This window comes from Phacochoerus africanus, chromosome 11 (genome assembly GCF_016906955.1).
Source record: "Phacochoerus africanus isolate WHEZ1 chromosome 11, ROS_Pafr_v1, whole genome shotgun sequence".
NCBI lineage: Eukaryota > Metazoa > Chordata > Mammalia > Artiodactyla > Suidae > Phacochoerus > Phacochoerus africanus.
This window is the reverse complement of record NC_062554.1, coordinates 25,144,478-25,163,881: the sequence shown is the minus strand read 5'-3', so window position 1 is coordinate 25,163,881 and position 19,404 is coordinate 25,144,478. Positions and strand designations below refer to the sequence as shown.

Genomic DNA, 19,404 nt, shown 5'->3' with positions numbered 1-19,404 from the left:
CACAATTACCCTCTTATTACAAGTCAGTGTTCTGGGCTCTGACTCCCCTGGGGTTCCCGTGGCTTGCTCTTGGGACAGCCAGAGTTATAATGCTGGTCAAACCTGCTGACCATGGCATTCCAGGCTAGCAGACTTGGCTCCCCTAACTCTCATGCCAAGGGTCTGGCTGGGTTTGGAGGTAGTTGGATCAGAATCCTGCTTCTCTGAAAGAAAATACCTCTTGCTGTGGTTGCCTGCTTTAAAACCTCTGCACACTCGGGAACAAGGGCCAGGTGCTAGGATTGTCGCAATTTGAGAGAGGAGTCTGTCACCAGGAGAGTCAATAACTGATACTCTAGCCCCTTTTTTTTTTTTTTTTTTTTGCTTTTTAGGGCTGCACTGGTAGCATATGGAAGTTCCCAGGCTAGGGGTCGAATCAGAGCTGCAGCTGCCGGCCTACACCACAGCTCACGGCAATGCCGGATCCTTAACCCACTGAGCGAGGCCAGGGATCAAACCTGCCACCTCATGGTTACTAGCCGGATTTGTTTCTGCTTTGCCACAACAGCAACTCTGATACTCTAGGCTTCTTGAGTAGCCAAGGGGATGGCTATGCTAAAATATGGGTACTGGAATTTTAAAGCAATGGATAACTCAGGGTCTCAACAACAGTAAGGTGCTCAAACAATTAAACTGTGTGATCAACATTCTCCATGTACATGGCTTCATTTTAAGTGCCTCGCTCTACTTCCTCCAGCTCACATTTCCTCTTTGCATGCTCGCCTTTGATCTAGGGACGCAAGACTCTCTCCCTGTGATTAGACACCCTGGTAGCCAGAGGTAATTCTTCCAGGCATGAATATTTTTTCATCAATGACTCAGTCCTGTTGTTCCTCTAAAACCACCACTCACAACGAAGACGATTTTTCCTTTATTTCAAATAACCTTATAATTAGCTAAATAGTTTCATAGATATGAGTTAAAGGCCAAATTGTTGGTTCTTCCTTTTCTTGCTCCCTCTCCCTGCCCCCCGCCCCACTTGCTCTTTGGCACCGATTTAGGGAATGAGTAGATAGGATATAGAGACCTATACCTGATGATGGGGGCAAGAAAATGGATACTCTCTCCTCTTTTCTTAGAAGTCAAGGCGCCTCCTAATGGCCAGGAAGCAGGTGGGTACCTCCTCACGCATCAGAAGAGGGATCCTGGGCCTTTGATTCCCCAGGGAAGCAACAGAAGGCCTCTGGTTGGATTTCCTGATGGGCGGCCCGGAGTTTGCTGGTCCTGACTCAGTACTGCTGTGCACGAGAGCACGATGCTGCTCCATCTGGGCCACGCCTGGGGGTGCTGCTCAGCTAAAGACCACTCAGCCTTCTCAACTCAACAGAGGTGGTGGGCTTGAGAGAAAGGAGTTGTACTGATGGAGATGAGGAAAGACACTTTCTTTGTTTTAGGAAAACAATAGGCCCCTGGCGCAAAGGAAAGACTTGGGCAGATAAGAGGCCTTATTCCATTGAAAGAAAGAGTACTTGCTGCAGAATCCCAATTCCAACCCCAATCCCAAACTCAATCATAGGGGAAAGTGGGGAGCAGTGGACAAAAAGGAGTATGAGAGAGGATGAAACCCACAGGCAAAGGTGGGTCCCTTAAAAGGGAAAGCAGGTTCTTTAGACCATGTAAAAAGTATACAGCAGGAGGGGCCTCAGTCCTGAAATCTGGTTACACCACATGAGATTAAACAATAGAGGAAAACTACTGTTTCTGATGTGGGTCATAGTCTTTTTTTTTTTTTTTTTTTTTTTGCTTTTTAGGGCCATACCTGCAGCATATGGAGGTTCCCAGGCTAGGATTATAATCAGAGTTACAGCTGCCAGCTTACACCACAGCCACAGCAATACAGGATCTGAGCTTCATCTGCAACCTACACCAGAGCTCACAGCAATGCCAGATCCTTAACCCACTGAGCAAGGCCAGGGATCGAACCTGCAACCTCATGGTTCACAGTCATTTAATGGACATAATTACTGCCCTGAACACTGAGCTCAAGGATTTCATGGAAATTAAATTCAAAAAATTAAAATGCACACTGAAGAAAAACAAAATTCCTTAGTCGTCTTCCTTAATACAGTGATTATTATTATTATTATTATTTTTATTTTTATTTTAAAGCTAACCCATTGTGGAAGACCATAGCTTTGCCAGCAAAAACAACACCCTGCCATCGTTAAAAGTATGTTACAATTTGTGGCTATGTACCCAGAATTTGACATGGAGTGGTGTTCTATTTCAACCCAATTTAATTATACGCTCCTTTTATATACCGTAGGTGGCTCACACTGGCAGAATTGTTTTGCCTGGTGAAAAACTGGCCATGACTTGTCATAATGGGCTGGTTTATAGAACCACTGCAGGATAGTTACTGCCCATCATTCGGGAATTACGGCACCATAACAACTCTTTATTTACATATAGTGCTGAGACAGTGAAAACAGCAAAGAGATTTCTTAAATCGAGACGGCAGACATTTCCCCCCAGGGCACTTGGCCCTCATTGTGGCAGTAACATATGCAAGTCTAAATAACTTTGGTGTCTGTATTTTCGGCCGTGCATCATTTCATGGGCAGTTTATAACATTCTAATAATAAAATGGACTCTAAATTTGGAGTTGGGCTTCATGAACATTAGATGGTAATGCACACAGCAGAATCTCTAAATGATTGGCGAGGAAGGTTTAAATTTGCTAATCACACTCCCACTGAGAGACTCTGCAGAGGGGCTGAAGTGGAATCAGTGGTTGGGCTGTTGAGGTGGCAAAGCCTTCAACTGGGAGGGCACCTGACCTAGTTTACATTAACGCAGAGCCCGCATCTGGGTAAAGTCAGAGAGTCTTTCATCCTCAGATGCCTAGGACTTAAATAACCTTGGCTTTTCCTTCAAACAATAGAAGCCCGCTATAAATCCACATTTTTTTTTTTTTCTCCTACACCGTTCTTTTTTTTTTTTTTTTGTCTTTGTGAAATACCTTTGGGGGAAAATTCTCTGGGTAAAGCATCATGCCCTCGTTACCTGTTTGTCCTGATATTTCTTGTAAACTGCCTTCTCCTCATCTGCCCCCCACCTCCCTTTGTCGGCTGCCCCTGAGGCATGCAGAAGTTCACCAGCCAGGGATTCAACCTGCACCACAGCAGCGACCTGAGCCACAGCAGTGACAACAGGGATCCTTGATCTGCTGTGCCCCCAGAGAACTCTGCCTTTTCCTTATTCTTGACCTTCTACTCCTTTACAGAGGTCTCGCTAGACTTATTTGTAACACACACGTTTTAAGAGCACGCTCCAAAGGATCTCTGGTATACTGCTATTTCTGGCATGGTGCCTTCAGCCCACTGGTCCTTTAGCATCTAGTAAAGTGATATGTCTCCCCATGACAGGATGGTCCTTGACACCGAGCCTTCTGCAGTGACAGGCAGGTAGTCCAAAGGGGCTAATACTTAAAAGGGTATCCTATTCCTCCAGGCTGCTGAAGCCTGTACGGGTGTGGACAGGCCAGACCGCAGGCAGCCTTGACAGCCTCTCTGGGCTCCTGTGGCCAGCACACTGCGCCTGTGGGATTCAGCAAATGGATTGGCTAATATGGACACTCCTGTAACTGTCCAACTTGAGACCACCACGAAGGGGATTAGGAAGCAGCTCCGCCAGCAACATGGGTGAATACAACTCTCCAGGAGAGCCCTTGGGATGGTTAGGCTTGTGAGAGCAAGACCCCCTGCAGGTCTGCCTCTTGCCCGCCCCGCCTTGTCCCGCCCCCTAAGGCCTGGCAAGGCCGGGGTGCCCAGGGCGCAGGTGCACTCACCCCCGGAGGGCAGGCCGGTGCAGCTGCCGCCGTGCTGGCACGGGCTCCGCTCGCAAGCATCCGGGTAGAGCACGCAGCCCAGCTTCAGCTCCGTCAGACCCACCACTTCGGCGAAGCTGCTGCGCTTGTTCTGCAGCGGCAGCTCATTGTTATTCAGCACCACCGAGTCCAGGCAGCCCTGGAAACCGCTCAGCACCTGTGTGACCCGCGTGTCGGTCAGGCTGCGGATGTTATCCGCCTGCACCAGGGCTCCGAAGTAGATGGTACTCTCAGTGCTCAGCGTCTGGAAGTAGAGGGGCGCCCTGCGCCGCTCCACGTAGCTGTCGTCCAGGGACAGGCTGGTGAAATTGCGGTTGAGCTCCAGGAAGACCGAGTGCCAGCTCCCGTCGTTGACCGCGCGGCCCGAGATGCCCAAGATTCCGGGGCCGCTACCGCAGTCCAGCTGGAACCAGAGCTTGCCCTCCACAATCTGTGCAGAAACGAACACCGGAGCGATCTTTTAATATGCATCTGGCAAGAGGTTCCTGGACGCCCTATTCCCAGCCAGACTGGGGGCTTCACAAAAAGGCTCTAGAATGGACACTGCTTTTGATCCAGTCATAAATCTGCTGTGGTTTGATTTTTAATAATCACTCTGACTCCTCATTATATGCTATGTAAATGCATGTCTGATAGTTCACAAATCTTGAAATTAGCAATATGAGCACCGCTTTGGAAATTCACCATTATATTTAAGTAGGCTTCCATTCTTTCCTCATCCTTTAAAAATTCACAGTAATTTCTTGTTGGGGAGGGTCTGTTTATTCTCTGTGCCCTTCCTACTAATTACCAGCATCGGAATGCTTTCTTTGAACTCATTAATTAATTTACAGATATTTAGTGAACATGTACTATGTGCTAAGCAGTGTGCTAGGTGCTATGGAGATTGCTGTGAGCAGAGAATTATCACCTCTGCCTCATGGGGCTTATGTTTGAGTAGGGGATATGGCCAAGAATCAAGTAAGCACAGAAATACATATATACTCTGTAAATAAGTTTGTGTGTGTGCACTGTATGGGAGAGAAAGAGGCCAGGTAGGAAGAAAAGATTTCCTACTTCCCAGATTCATACATATTTAAGACAAATAAAAAAAAAAAAAAGAAAAAAGTCCTCCAGTAGTAAACTCCAGCATCATCATCACCATCTTTTTTTTTTTTTTTTCCTTTTATAGTCATACCTGAGTTCCTGGGCTATGGGTTGAATTGGACCTGCAGCCACAGGCCCTCGCCATAGCCACAGCAACACTGGATCTGAGCTGCCTCTAGACCTACACTGCAGCTCTTGGCAATGCAGGATCCTTAGTTCAGTGAGGAAGGCCAGGGATCAAACCCACATCCTTCTGGACACTATGTTGGGTTCTTAACCCACTAAGCCACAATAGGAACTCTGCATTAGCATCTTATTAAAACAGTTTTTCAGGACTGCTGCTCATCATTTAGGTTAAGATTATTTCACAAAGTGCTGAGGGCTTGGCATCTGCTTAGCATCTGTTTATTTATTTCTGGAACTCCAAAAGGACATGGTTAACTGTTCACCATGGTTAACTAGTCACACCTTACAGATACGTGCAGCTCCTAGTCTGGGGTCAACTGCAACAGAGACCTGCTTGCTTCTTTGATTGCACTGGGGCAGGGAGGGCGTCCAATTCCACCATCCCACCCCCGCCCCCCAATTCCAGCAGGCTCACTCCACTGGGAAATCAATTCAGGAAAATGTCCTACTGAAGGATGCTGGCATCAGGACGCTGTTAGCCAGGTACTGGTCTTCCATGGAGACCCAAGGTCAACTGCTGCTAGGAGACAGGCTGGCCTCTGAATCCTCGGTCGTGCCCTTTTATCTACATTTCTCAGAAATGCAGGGTGGTTTGAGGATCCAGGGAATGAGGGCTGGACCCTTCTCTAGTCAACAAATTGCTACTGGGCCCTGAAGGAATTCACAGCCAGAAACCGGGAAGCAAGCTCCTTTTCTGTCCTTTATGACCCAACAAAAGGTTCCTGTGGAGGCCAGCATCTGAGTCATGCCAGGGCAGCTAGCCTTTACTTATCATCTGCTGACATGTGCCATCCTGTGCCAAACCTGGGGAGAGATCATGAACTTGTGGAGAGAGGGAGGGCGGGGGAGGGAAGCCAGGCCTTCCAGGGCACCAAGAGCTGGGGAGATGTAAGTGTCAAATGAATTCCTAGAAATAAACTGAAACAAAATGTGTTTGGCTGGGGTAGGCCTTATAGGGATTCGCACAGCATCACCCATCCTCACAGGTGGAATTTCTCTCTATCTCTGCTTCAGTGTGTTCTGCCGACCCCTGATTCTTAGGGACTCTCATTTCTGCCTTTGCGGCTCTATGGATTTTTTCTGGCACCCTCTCTTCCTGCATATAAAGTCACATAAACATATGTACGTGAAAGGCAGGGGGCTCTGTGAACAAGGCAGAGCCTGGGCAACTTAGGAATGAGACAGCTAATTCTGGCTTTCTCCTGTGTCACCCAGGTCACTCAGAGAGAATGCATTGGTCTCTCCGGGTTTGGGACCCTTTACACGGAAGGCAGAGGTAAGTGCTGTGGCTTATTTTGCAAGGAGACTGTGGCCACCGCACGCTGGTCAGTTAGTACATCTTCATACCCAGTGAGTCCATGCTCTGCTCTGTGATGCAAATGTATGATTGTAGAAAGACTGGAGACAAAGAGCTTTTCAGAGAGCTTTCGGGGGTAGTCTGTGCTGCTGCCTTTGTCACTGTTTGTTGTTGTCCAACAAAATGGACTGGATGTACATTGTAAATCACGCCAGGATACTTGCTCCAGGACAGCTTCTGGATCATACCCATCTTTTTATTTCATTGTAAGTAATAAAATGATCCAGTATGCCTTTGGGGACGCCCTGCCTCTGGCACAGTCTGTCTGCTGTTCTGCTCACTGGCTACAAAGTCAGGTCCCCTGTCACTCAAGGAAAATCTTATGATGAGAGTGCAATTCATTTAAAGTTTTGTAAACGGATATATTTAATTAATATATTACTTGGTCCATTCCCCTCCCCAACCCTAACCCTCTACCTCTTGGGATAATAGCCAAGTTATAGACTCATCCAGAAGAACTGATATGGGTCTGATGGACGCACATAAATAGAAACTCTACAACAAAGGAATATCAAATTATCCCACAGTAACACTGAGCATGGTTAAGTTTCTTTCTTTTTTTTTTTCCTTTTGAAAAAAAAAATAGTAGCAATACCACTGAATGATTACAAAGCCAGGTGTGGAAGTTCCCGGGTGGCTCAGCGGGTTAAGAATCCAGTATTGTCACTGCGGTGGCTCATGTTAGATCCCTGGCCCAGTGGCCACCCCCCCACCAAAAAAGGAAAAAAAAAAAGTCAAATGCCTACATGATCCTCAGCATTCTGAAAACAAAAATGATTTGTATCTTCAAAATTCTAGGTGTTTGGAATGATAAGCCTTGTCCAGATGATAAACTAGAATTGCTGAAGCCAAAAGCTACCTTGCAAAAATTAATATTTTGCTATTTCACAAGTATGTTATGCCAGGGAGAGGAAAGAACACTTTCGCCTCTATAAATCCTCTCATCCTGGAAAATTATACTCTGGTCGTATTTAGTTTTTCTCTGCCTTCAGAATAGGATTTACCTAGTTTTAAAGGATCTCTTTATTAAGAGGACAAAGCTTTCTCAAATCAGTGGGCAAGCTATTTAACTAGACCTTGACGTGTGCGTGAGCCTGGACGAAAATCTAAAGCAGCGATCTGAAATGATGGGCTGTGGGCCGGGGGAGGGCAGAGGCAGCAGGCGCAGCTTAACGAATTGGATGATTCGGAGAGGGTGGCCCTAGTGGTATAAACCTGTAGGTGTTCAGGGTTGTCTGAAATCAGTCATGTGCTTTAACCTGGGTCTTCTGTGTCTTGGGGCTTGGGAGACAAGAAATCAGTAGGAAAGTAGGATTTTGAGTAAAATCGTGTAAACTATGGCACAAAGTCTTATGGCTTCAGACCCCTGATATGTGGCTCCTGCAGATGCACCATAATCATAAAACTTGTAGGAGGATTATCAAATATTGTTCAAAAAGGGAACTTTTTTTTTTTTTGTCTTTTTGTCTTTTTAGGCCGCACCTGTGGCCTATGGAGTTTCCTGGGCTAGGAGTCTAATTGGAGCTGCAGCCGCTGGCCTACGCCACAGCCACAGCGATGTGGGGTCCGAGCCTCATGCAACCTACACCACAGTTCATGGCAACGTCGGATCCCCAACCCACTGAGCGAGGCCAGGGATCAAACCTGAAACCTCATGGTTCCTGGTCGGATTCATTAACCCCTGAGCCACAACATGATTCCAAAAAGAGAACTTTTTGAAAGCCTATTTTTGAGGCTGCCAGTAATAGCTATCTAGCGTACAGTAAATGCTCAACAAATATACTTGGTATGAATAAATGAATGAGTAGGATTAAGAAGATGTGGTATATATACACAACGGAATACTACTCAGTCATAAAAAAGAACAAAATAATGCCATTTGCAGCAACATGGATGCAACTAGAGACTCTCATACTAAGTGAAGTAAGTCAGAAAGAGGAAGACAAATACCATATGATATCACTTATATCTGGAATCTAATATACAGCACAAATAAACTTTTCCAAAGAAAAGAAACTCATGGACTTGGAGAACAGACTTGTGGTTGCCAGTGGGGAGGGGGAGGGAGTGGGGTGGACTGGGAATCTGGGGTTGATAGATGCAAACTATTGCCTTGGGAATGGATAAGCAATGAGATCCCACTGTATAGCACTGGGAACTATATCTAGTCACTTATGATGGAGCATGATGGAGGATAATGTGAGAAAAAGAATGTAGATACATGTATGTGTGACTGGGTCACCTTGCTGTACAGGAGAAAACTGACAGAACACTGTAAACCAACTATAATGGAAAAAATAAAAGTCATTAAAAAATAAATGAATGAGTGTATCTCGGCTCTCTGAGAATCTTCTTTTGATAAACACTGTAGTACCCCTGACCTGTCTGTCACTCTCAGAAGACCAGGTCCACTATTGACCAGTTTAGGCAAATCATCCTTTTGCTCTGGATGCCTCATCGGCAGCAGAAAAGCAGGTTCTCACATCCATGCACAGGAGAGTGAGGATACAGATATATGTACATGGAAGTACTTTGTAAACTCTTGGGTATTTTATTATTGTTATAAAGTCTAACTGTTAGAAGGTAGCTCACTTCTCAGTGAGATTCTTTCACAGATCCTTGAAACTTCTGGAATCTTGTGGGAACGTCTCTGTTACTTTTCTGATCTGTGTTGGAAAGATCTGGCTATTCCAAGTGGACTGTTTTACAAACCCAATGAGCTTTCTCTGACTATCTTCCTTTTAGACCCGGGTCTCAACACTAACCATGTCTGAGAAGCATCAAAACGAAGCCATGTTTCATCGGTAACTTTCCCCAAAGATAAAATTTGATAATTTCTCATTTAACAAGCAAGTATTTCTTGTGCTTTTGCTATAATATTGGGGCTGAAAGACTAACGGGAAAAAGTTGCTGGTGTCTAGCAAATCTCTCCTGGTGATCTGACATGTTTTATAGGTTCAAGGAGAGCCATAGAACCTATCCTACCATTTTCATTTCTTCTTCTTTTTTAAAATGTTTTGGGTCCCACTTGTGGCATATGGAAGTTCCCAGACTGGAGAGGCGTCAAATTGGAGCTGCAGCTGCCGGCCTACACCACAGCCACAGCAACGCCAGCTCCTTAACCCATTGAGTGTGGCCAGGGATTGAACCTGCATCCTCGTGGACCAGTTAGGTTCTTAACCCACTGAGCCACAATGGGAACTCCCACCACCATTTTCATTCTAGCTTTGGCCGCCAGGAAATTCAGAGTTATGGTCTGTGTTCAACTAACTCCTGGTCTAGATTTGTCAGTGCTGATAGTCTCCCCTTTCCCATTTCACTGGTTGAGTCTTACCTTTCTGTTTTCATTTTCTTTTGGTAAAATACAAGTGTCATTGACTTCAAACATCTTATCAGTTTTAGATGTGCCACCTAGTGATTCAGGATTTTTATACATTACAAAATGATCCTGAGTGATAAGCCGAGTCAGCATATGTCGCCATACAAACTGATTACAATACGACAGATGACATTCCCTGCGTGGTCCATTACGTCCTCCTGACCTACTTATTTTATAGCTGGAATTCTGGACCTCCTAAGCCCCTTCCCATATTTCACTTGTCCCTGTTTTCATCTTAATGGTGCTTTGACTTTATTGCATTTGTGTATTTATGGCACGGCTGGACTCTCTTTTGGAAGAAAAAAGAGGATCCATGGTACAAGGAGGAAGAGCCCCTTTACGGCTGCTAAGAGCCAACGGTGCTCCTTGGCCATGAGAATGTTCACTTCCCAGGGTCTCCATGCAATTTTTCAACTGTCTTCAAGGGGTGCCCTTCTTCCCCCAGATTGTCTTAAGTACTTAGAGAGAATGTGCTCTAACCAGGAAAATATAAACAACCAAGAGGTGCAATTTAAACAAAGCATTTCAGTGGAGTCGTTGAACCATAGTCCAACGGACAAACTGCACCTAAAGCCAACGAAATTAAATCTTGCATGAGGCTGAAAATGTTAAGCAAACAGATTCAAATCCCCTAAGTAGATATTCCTGGCGACTGTGGGAGCAGATCTGCAATAGTTCAGTACAGCTGTGTCCTGCTTTGGGCAAAGCCAACATATGAAAAGCAAACTTATGGAACAGACAGATTGGGGGTGATTATTTACATCACAAAGGGATTAATGGAAGGGGTCCTTCAAATAGAAACCACCCCTGGTTTATTAGAATTCCATTTATAGAGATTCGATTTACACAACTTTCAGAAACACGCTTGGTTCATGAAATACAATACACCTTAGGAGAGAGCGCCGCCTAAAAGGTTTAATTATTCTTCTTTCCCATCCCCAGGGATCCGCACATTTTAGACATTTGCCAGTGAAGTGTCAAATGACAAACTCCATTTTAAGATCCAGCCATTTACGTCCAGTATTTTTGTTCCCTCTAGAATCTAAAGCTATGTAAGAGATTTGCTAATAGGAAGTACTTGCCTCCTGAGGGGCTCTGCCACCACCAGCCCTGTTAGGGCTTGAAGGTGGAGAGAAGGAAGGTCGGTGAGCCCCAGGCAGAGCCCTTGGGAGCTTGTACCTTTGAGCAGGCAGAGCACCTTCTCAGTTAGTATACAGGACTTCACCTCTCAGGGCTATTTAGAAAGTGAGCTAAGGACCCAAGACAGGTTGCTTCAAGGGCCAGAGGGCTTAAAAGACCAGACTTAGTTTTCTGAATTTTTCTTCTTCCATCATGAAGATGTGATTTGAATTCACTGTTTTCTAAAACTGCTTATCTAGAGTGCTTTTTTTCTTTTTTAGGGCTGCACCTGTGGCATATGGAAGTTCCCAGGCCAGGGGTAGAAATGGAGCTACAGCTGCCGGCCTACACCACAGTCACAGCAACACAGGATCTGAGCCAAGTCTGTGACCTACACCACAGCTCACGGCAATGCTGGATCCTTAACCTACTGAGCAAGGCCGGGGATTGAACCTGCATCCTCGTGGATCCTAGTCGGGTTCATTCACCACTGAGCCACGAAGGGAACTCCTCTTGTTTTCATTTAAAAACACTGCTGTCCAAATGGATATGTGTACAAATGATTCACTTTGCCACAAACCTGACACTAATACAACATTTTAAATTAAGTACACCTCAATAAACTTAAAAAAAAACAGTGAAATAAAGCGTTAACCAAAACCAAACCAAACCAAACCCCCCCAAACCCAACCAAACAACAACAAAACAACCAACCCTGCTTCCTACCAGAGCTGAAATTATTCTCTGAGTTGAATGAGTCAGGGTGGTGGGGGAGAGTCCCCATGAAAGGGGCTAACTTTAAACTCCCTCTGGGAGTTCCCACTGTGGCTCAGCGATAATGAACCCAGCTAATATCCAGGAGAACACAGGTTTGAGCCCTGGCCCTGCTCAGTGGGTTAAGGAGCTGGCCTTGCTGTGAGCTGTGGTGTAGATTGCAGATGCAGCTCAGATCTTGAGTTGCTGTGGTTGTGGTGTAGGCTGATAGCTGTAGCTCTTATTCAACCCCTAGCCAGGAACTTCCATATGCCACAGATGGGGCGGCCCTAAAAAGCAAAATAAAAATAAATAAAATAAAAAAAGCAAAAACCCCCACCTCCTTCTGGACACCAAGTAACGCCTGGCAATACCAGAAGCAGGTGCCTAAAAGTCTAAGTGACAGGAGGAGCCACTGGCATTGAATGTTCTACATACTTTCCTCCCTCCAGGATTAAAGCCTGGGCCACCGACTCACTTGGATATGACCTAACAAAGAACAGAACTTAAAAAGGCCCACCCTGATCCCAGTTAAGCCCCGTGATAGAAACAGGAGGAAGGAGAAAATCGCCAGTCATTTCCACGTGGATGGGCGCTGCCCACTGGACAGACTCCATCCATCTTTGAAAGCACTTACAGTGGGCTGGGGACACAGCGGCCTGGTGAGAAGCATTTGATTGAACTGTCCCCTCCTCTTATCCCTTCCCCTCCCATTCCCGGAAGGCTTAATCTGGTCTATAGATGCCCAGTTGCAGTTTTGGATAAAATGAGTTGTAGAAACAAGACTGAAAGCCAGGGAGAGCATGGAGGTGAAGGGCATGGTGGGTGAGAGACTGGAAGACAGGGCTCCCGTGGATTAGCTGTTCAACCGTGGGTCAGTAACTTCACCTCTCTGATCCTCCATACGCTCCTGGATCAAATAGGGATGATCACATATATAGGAGACATTTATTATATTAGCTTTATAACACGAATTGAATGAGACATGTCAAGCTGGATTATTGTTGTTTTCATGAAGGCACCAGAAGCTCTGACCTGAACGCAAATGCCAGACCTGCTCTAGAGGGACTCGGGAGCCTTCGGTGGCTTTCTGAAGCTGGGAATGATTTAAAAATTGTGCTACTTGGGCCGTGAGAGGGCTTATGGAATCTTCTCCAACTTCCTCCCTGAGCAAGTGACCTTCAGGGTCGGTACAGATGGACCCACGTGGTAGCAGGGGGTACAGTCGGTCTTTTTCAAGGACCACCCCTGCCGTGGAATTGATTAAGAAACACATTCTAATGAACTGTTGAGTGATTACAGCTCAAAGGAGGCCGGCCCTTGAACCCACGCTGAAGAGAGATGCCCTGGTCTCCAAAGAGCCAATTTTGAAGCTGAATGAACTCCCCTTTGCCCTAAAGTCGGCTTCTGGTTTCCAAACTTAAAAGACAATAATGATTTCAGACCCCAATCCAAGAGCCAAAATATTAACATGAGAACTGGCTGTGGGAAAAGATAACCTATTTTAATTACCTTCAGGATGATGCAGGGATTTGCTCTGGTGTACATGATAATCCCGTTGCTTTGCAGGGTTCGCAGACGCAGAGCCAGCTTAAAGTCCTCTTCTTTGCTGTTTTCAGAAAGCCGGTATTTGATGTAGCTGTTTCCAGCAAAGCTGAGAGAAGTGTGCCCTGAAAAGACCATGACGAGGAGGCATATATGCTGTTAACACCCAGAACAAGTGGAGACACATACGATCGTCTGACAAGTACCAAGCAAGCTGATTAAAGACCATGGGAAGTTAACATTGAAGAAAAACCAATTTTGATTAAAAATTTTGATCTCCAGTTCTGATCCCACTCTGATTTCAATTTTTTAAATTAATTTATTTTTTGTCTTTTTTTGCTTTTTTCTAGGGCTGCTCCCGAAGCATATGGAGGTTCCCAGGCTAGGGGTCCAATCAGAGCTGTAGCCACTGGCCTACGCCAGAGCCACAGCAACGCAGGATCCGAGCTGTGTCTGCGACCTACACCACAGCTCACGGCAACGCCGGATCCTTACCGCACTGAGCAAGGCCAGGGATCGAACCTGCAACCTCATGGTTCCTAGTCGGATTCACTAACCACTGAGCCACGACAGGAACTCTCCTACTCTAATTTCAAAGTGAAAAAAATACCAGCTAGTCAGATGCCAAAAAAATCTTTGTTGTCCCATGTCAAGGGCAACTTGGTAAATTCTCTAATCTGAATTTTCTTAGTATCACTCAACTCGCAAGTCCCACTTTCTAAAGCTAGCACTGCTGAAAGATCCTCCTTCACGCCCACCCTCATCACTTAGACACTCAAAAATGTTCAAGTCCACGAAACAAGGCAAAGACAAAACCATTTTCAAAGAATCTCCATATTCCATGAGGCTCCAAATGCAGAACTGCTCACTTGGGTCATTTGCTCTTATGTGGAAAAAGGGAACTGATGTTGTGCTCTGAATCAGGGAGCCTGATTCCTCCAGCTCCATTTTTCTTTCTCAGGATTGCTTTGGCTATTTGGGGGTCTTTTGTGTTCCCACACACATTTTAAAATACTTTGTTCTAGCTCCGTGAAAAACACCATTGGTAATTTGATGGCGATTGCACTGAATCTGCAGATTGCCTTGGGTACTAGGAACTGACACAAAGGATGCTTATGTCTTGAGCAGTCACAGCTCTACCTTCTGGCTTTTAATTTCATGGCTCCCCTGCCTAGAACCTTTAGTTGTACCTGCATCACCCAGTTCTGAGTTCTTTCTCTCTCCCTCTCTCCCTCTCTCTCTCTCACTTTTCTCGCCTTTTTTTTTTCCTTTTTCTTTTTACTGCCTCCAACTTTATGCTTTAACAAGCAAAGTAATGGCTGACAAGCTATCTCACTGGGGCGAAAGGCAGAATGTGCGGAAATACTCCAATGGATGATAATCATGGACCATGAAGAGTTTTCTATAAGGAGAGGAGAAGGGAAATGGAGAGAAGGGACAGCTGAAGTTAAAAGACTTGGCCTTACTGTCACAGCCACCTGCTGTGAACACAGCATGCATGTGGGACACCATAGGCATCTTTTAAGTCTAAGCCTTAGAAGATTTCCTAGGTAAGTATGCTGGGGATCCCTTCAGTTCCGGGGTATTCTTTTTTGTTTCCTTTGGCCATGCCCATGGCATGCAGAAGTCCCAGGGCTAGGGCTCGAACCTGCTTAAAGTCACAGAAGTGACAATGCTGGATCCTTAACCCACTGAGCCACCAGGGAACTCCATGGGGCAGCTCCATTCTTGAGGTCAATTCTGAACGAGATCTGGCTTCCATTTTTTTTTTTTTTTAAGAAGAGTGCTTGTCTTTGCAAAGGCTGAGCTTCTAGAACCCAAATGCCCTGCATATCCTGGGATAATTATTTTTTATTCCCATTACAATTCTTATTCTAATCATCACTCAATAAATATTTCTAGAATTCCAAAATTGGTATCAGTGTGCCTGCATTTTAAATACATTCTCTACTAAAAACAAGGTTCTCTTGGCACCAAGAATGAACAATATGCTTTTTAGAGGGAAGAAGTAGGAGAGAATATGTGAATCAAAAGAAGTACTGAAACTGATGGAAACACAGGATCATGCAGGTCGAAATAACATAAATACGATTTTTTTCCCCTGTCTTTAAGACACAGAGGTGGGCACCTCTCCTTTCAGGATCATGCAGTTCATCTACACTTGCAGTGGAGAGTCTTACTTGGTGCTCTAGGCTAGGCCTACCCTACAGAAGTTCGGCTGAACTGGGTTAGCTCCACCTTCTGTTGAAAGGTAAAGGTTTGTGTAGCCCTCTGAACAGCAGAGGTCATGTCACAGATACGTCAACTCTCTCCCTAACCAACAGCCTTCTTTTTTTAATTTTCTTTCTTTCTTTCTTTCTTTTTTTTTTTTTTTGTCTTTTTAGGGCTGCACCCACAACATCCGGAGGTTCTCAGGCCAGGGGTTGAATCGGAGCTATAGCCACTGGCCTACACCACAGCCACAGCAACATGGGATCTGAGACACGTCTGTGACCTCACACCACAGCTCACAGCAATGCTGGATCCTTAACCCACTGAGCAAGGCCAGGGATCAAACCTGTGTGCTCATGAATGCTAGTCAGTTTCATTTCCTCTGAGTCACAACGGGAACTCCTGGCCTTCTATTTTCTATCATTTCACACCCTTCACATCCACGGGCCATATGGATCATGGGCTACACTTTTCATATTCAGTGACACGACTGAAAATCCATGCCATGGTCTCCCATTCTAGAAGGAGCCCGTGGGGATTGCATGTTTCCTTTCCACAGGCAGCGGCTGTAATAAATCCCGTGGGGTTTAAGGGGGATGCTAGCTGGGGTCCCTTCTATGGAAAATGCTGCCTCCAAACAGAATATCTTCTGGAAGGCTAAGGGCAGTATAATGCACTCAAGGGCAAGGGCTTCAGGAATATGAATTAAACCCTCGTCATCCCGCCCCGCTCTGCACCTGAGCATTCTCCGAGCTTCCCCGGTGGACACTGGCAGAGGAACGGTCTCCTGCTGGCTTCGTAACCGACGCACTGCATGTCCCCTGGACACGGCTTCTCCACGCAAGGGTCGTTGGACCCTGGGCACAGTCCTCCTGTGACAAAGGGGAACACACATGATCAGTACACTCTAGAAAGTCCAGGGAGCACAGGAATGGCTCGGGAGCTGGCTCCTCCAGGCTCTGAGCTGAGAGGCAGAGTGGGCGCCTAGAAGCTGGAGAGCCTGAGTGGGCTTCATCAGGGGTGGGTGCCCATCACGTGCGCCTGCCTCTGCCAAAATCTCTCTGCCAGAGTGAAGCAGGCTGGCTGCAAAGAGTCAACGGAGCTCCTCTTTTTAGGTTAAAATATGCTATGGTTGTGACTGGACCAACGGCAGCTGCAGAAAGATCACAGTATACGGCTCTGGTCGTCTTTATTGGACTGGGGCTCCTGCGTCCTGGTGGCCATTGAATCCATCACTTGGGTTTAGTTTTCTTCGATGCTCATCTCCTGCCCTGAAACACTCAGGTAGACTTCAGAAGATGTGAGCTGTTGTTTTCAAAGGGAGGAAAAAAGACTTTTCTTTCTTTCTTTCTTTCTTTTTTTTTTAGGGCCGAACCCGCAGTATATGGAAATTCCCAGGCTAGGGATTGTCGAATCGGAGCTGCAGCTGCTGGCCACAGCCACAGCTGCAGTCTCGCCAGATCTGAGCCGTGTCTGCAACCTACGCTGCAGCTTGTGGCAATGCCAGATCATTAACCCACAGAGCAAGGCCAGGCATCGAACTCGCATCCTCACAGAGACAGAATTGGTTCCTTAACCCACTGAACCACAATGGGAATTTCAAAAAAGACTTTGCTAAAGAAAAGTCTAAACTGTGAAAGCACAACTCCCATGGTTTCCTAATCCCTTCTGCTCCCTGCTAGTTAGTGTATTGATTCTCTGTATGCACGCCCTGCCAGCTATCTAAAATTGTAGAATTATCCTTGGCAAAAGAAAGCTTCTTCTTTACCCTGTTCAATGTTCATAGTACAGTGAGCTGAAAGGTTAATTCCTCACAAAGGAAATTCTGGAAAGCAGATTAGCTGATAAAGGTATAATTCAGACCCCAAGGGAGTGTTTAGACCTGTGGTGATGGCAAATGTGGGTCCAAGGAAGGAAATGCACTTTTCAGAGGTCATGGCTATTTCAGATGTAATTAGGTGAGAGTTTAAGTGGTAAAAGGACTGCAGAAAAGAAAGCACAAATGGAAAATACCCCACAACTGGGTTAGGAGTGGCCTCAAGAAGCACCTCTCCTCTGAACCAAGAATACACTGGACATTAGCAGCTACGTTCCTCAGCAAGATCTGGCCCATTATCATCGTCCTTTCCATCCAAACTTTCTTCCTCCTCATTAAGCATACTGTCCCATTATACAGTCATTTCTTTGTCTAGGAGAAAGCAGACATGTAATGCTAACTACGCATCAACATTCTAAGAACTATAATCCTGGAGGGGAGCAATGTAAGGAGCACCAGCGAACTCAGGATTCATCAATCCTATTTTCCACTGGTTCAGAGCTCAGCCATAAAAGATACTCTTGGCAGAGATCCAGCTCCCAAAGTCTTAGAAGATGAGAGGATTTTTTTAACTGAACATTTGGAATGGTCTTTACAAATGGTTCTAAAAGACCTAAGTGTTCTGAAATACATCTTCCTATTTTTGCTCCAAGAAATCTTTATTCCTGCCATGTATTGATCAATATTTATGGAACTTAAAACCACTATTCAACCACCTTATGGTCTGTTTCAAGAGATTTTGATAACCAGTTTTTAACTTTCTTTTTCTTTTTGCTTTTTAGGGCCGCTCTTGCAGCATATGGAAGGTTCCCAGGCTAGGGGTCGAATCAGAGCTGCCGCTGCCAGCCTACACCACACAGGTTTTGAATTTTTGATGCATTCATCCAATAAATAATTTTTGATGGCCAATGAGGTGAAAGGCCTGGATGTATAAAGATGAAAGAAGATGATCCCACCTCTTCCTCCCGCCAGGAGACAGACAACACACAGACACAAGATTACAATTCAATAAGGTCACTGCTTTGCTAGAGCTATGTGAGTGAAGGGAAGCCCTAGACGAGGAATGACTGCATTTCCTGGGAGAATGTCAGAAGTCCTTGCAAAGGAAGAAAGCATTTTAAACGCAGGCTTGAAGGATGAGATCTTAGGAGTAGCAAGGATCTTAGTACCATTCATTTCATGGGAACGAATGGGCCATAGTTAGCGGCTTAATTGCATGCCTGTGTTAATGTTTGCTCATGGTTCATCACACAATTCTACCATCCCGCTCCGTGCTGTCTCGGGGGGGGGGGCGGGGGGAGCAGGGGCGGGGCTTCATCTCAGTTTCCGAGGCCTGCTCCCTTCTAGGTAGGTGGTACCTGTTAACTAGTTAGCCTATGCGCCAAAATGCAAACTGAGCCCAGTGCCAACCTCAGCCACATGGAGGCGACCATGAGCACAAGAGAATCACAAAACGTCTTATTGACGTCTATTCAGTAGACCGAAGTCTAGATTCCCTGGGTGTTAACTTCCAACTGGACACAGAAACAGTCACTTTTGTATTTGAGAAATCTGCTACTCTCCCTGCCACGGACACACCTTTTCCCATGTCCTATTTTAGCCGAAAGATAGCCTTTCCCTCAATTTCTATGTTTCCGAGATTCAGCCACATGTACTATAGTCACGGTCTTATCTGCCCTCACGCAATGCTACATTGCTTAGAAAATTTGCATCAACACAAATCCAATGTAAAAGCCTCTGCTTCAAAGGGGAAAAGAGGACTAGATAATTTCAGACCCATGGTAGTTCAGCTACCTTCTCTTGTCAGGAGTTACGGTAAGCTTTTCATTAAAAAAATAGTTACAGGCATTCCCATTGTGGCTCGGCAGAAACGAATCTGACTAGCATCCATGAGGTCGCAGGTTCAATCCCTGGCCTTGCTCAGTGGGTCAAGGGTCCGGTGTTGCCGTGAGCTGTGGTATAGGTCACAGACACGGCTCCGATCCCACGCTGCTGTGGCTGTGGTATAGGCCAGCAGCTACAGGTCCGATTCGACCCCTAGCCTGGGAAACCTCCATATGCCATGGGTGTGGCCATGAAAAGAC

General features: G+C 45.8%; 1 protein-coding gene across 2 annotated transcripts in view; it reads right to left on the bottom strand.

Annotated features, from left to right (window-relative positions):
- FAT3 (FAT atypical cadherin 3) overlaps positions 1-19,404 on the bottom strand; it is a 556,180-nt gene that overhangs the window by 19,986 nt on the left and 516,790 nt on the right. For both annotated transcript variants that reach the window (XM_047753634.1, XM_047753635.1), the window contains exons 19-21: positions 16,242-16,376; positions 13,261-13,418; positions 3,830-4,298 (exon numbers count right to left, since the gene is read on the bottom strand). In XM_047753634.1, coding sequence (XP_047609590.1) covers positions 3,830-4,298; positions 13,261-13,418; positions 16,242-16,376 — 762 coding nt within the window. The remainder of the gene's footprint in view (positions 1-3,829; positions 4,299-13,260; positions 13,419-16,241; positions 16,377-19,404) is intronic.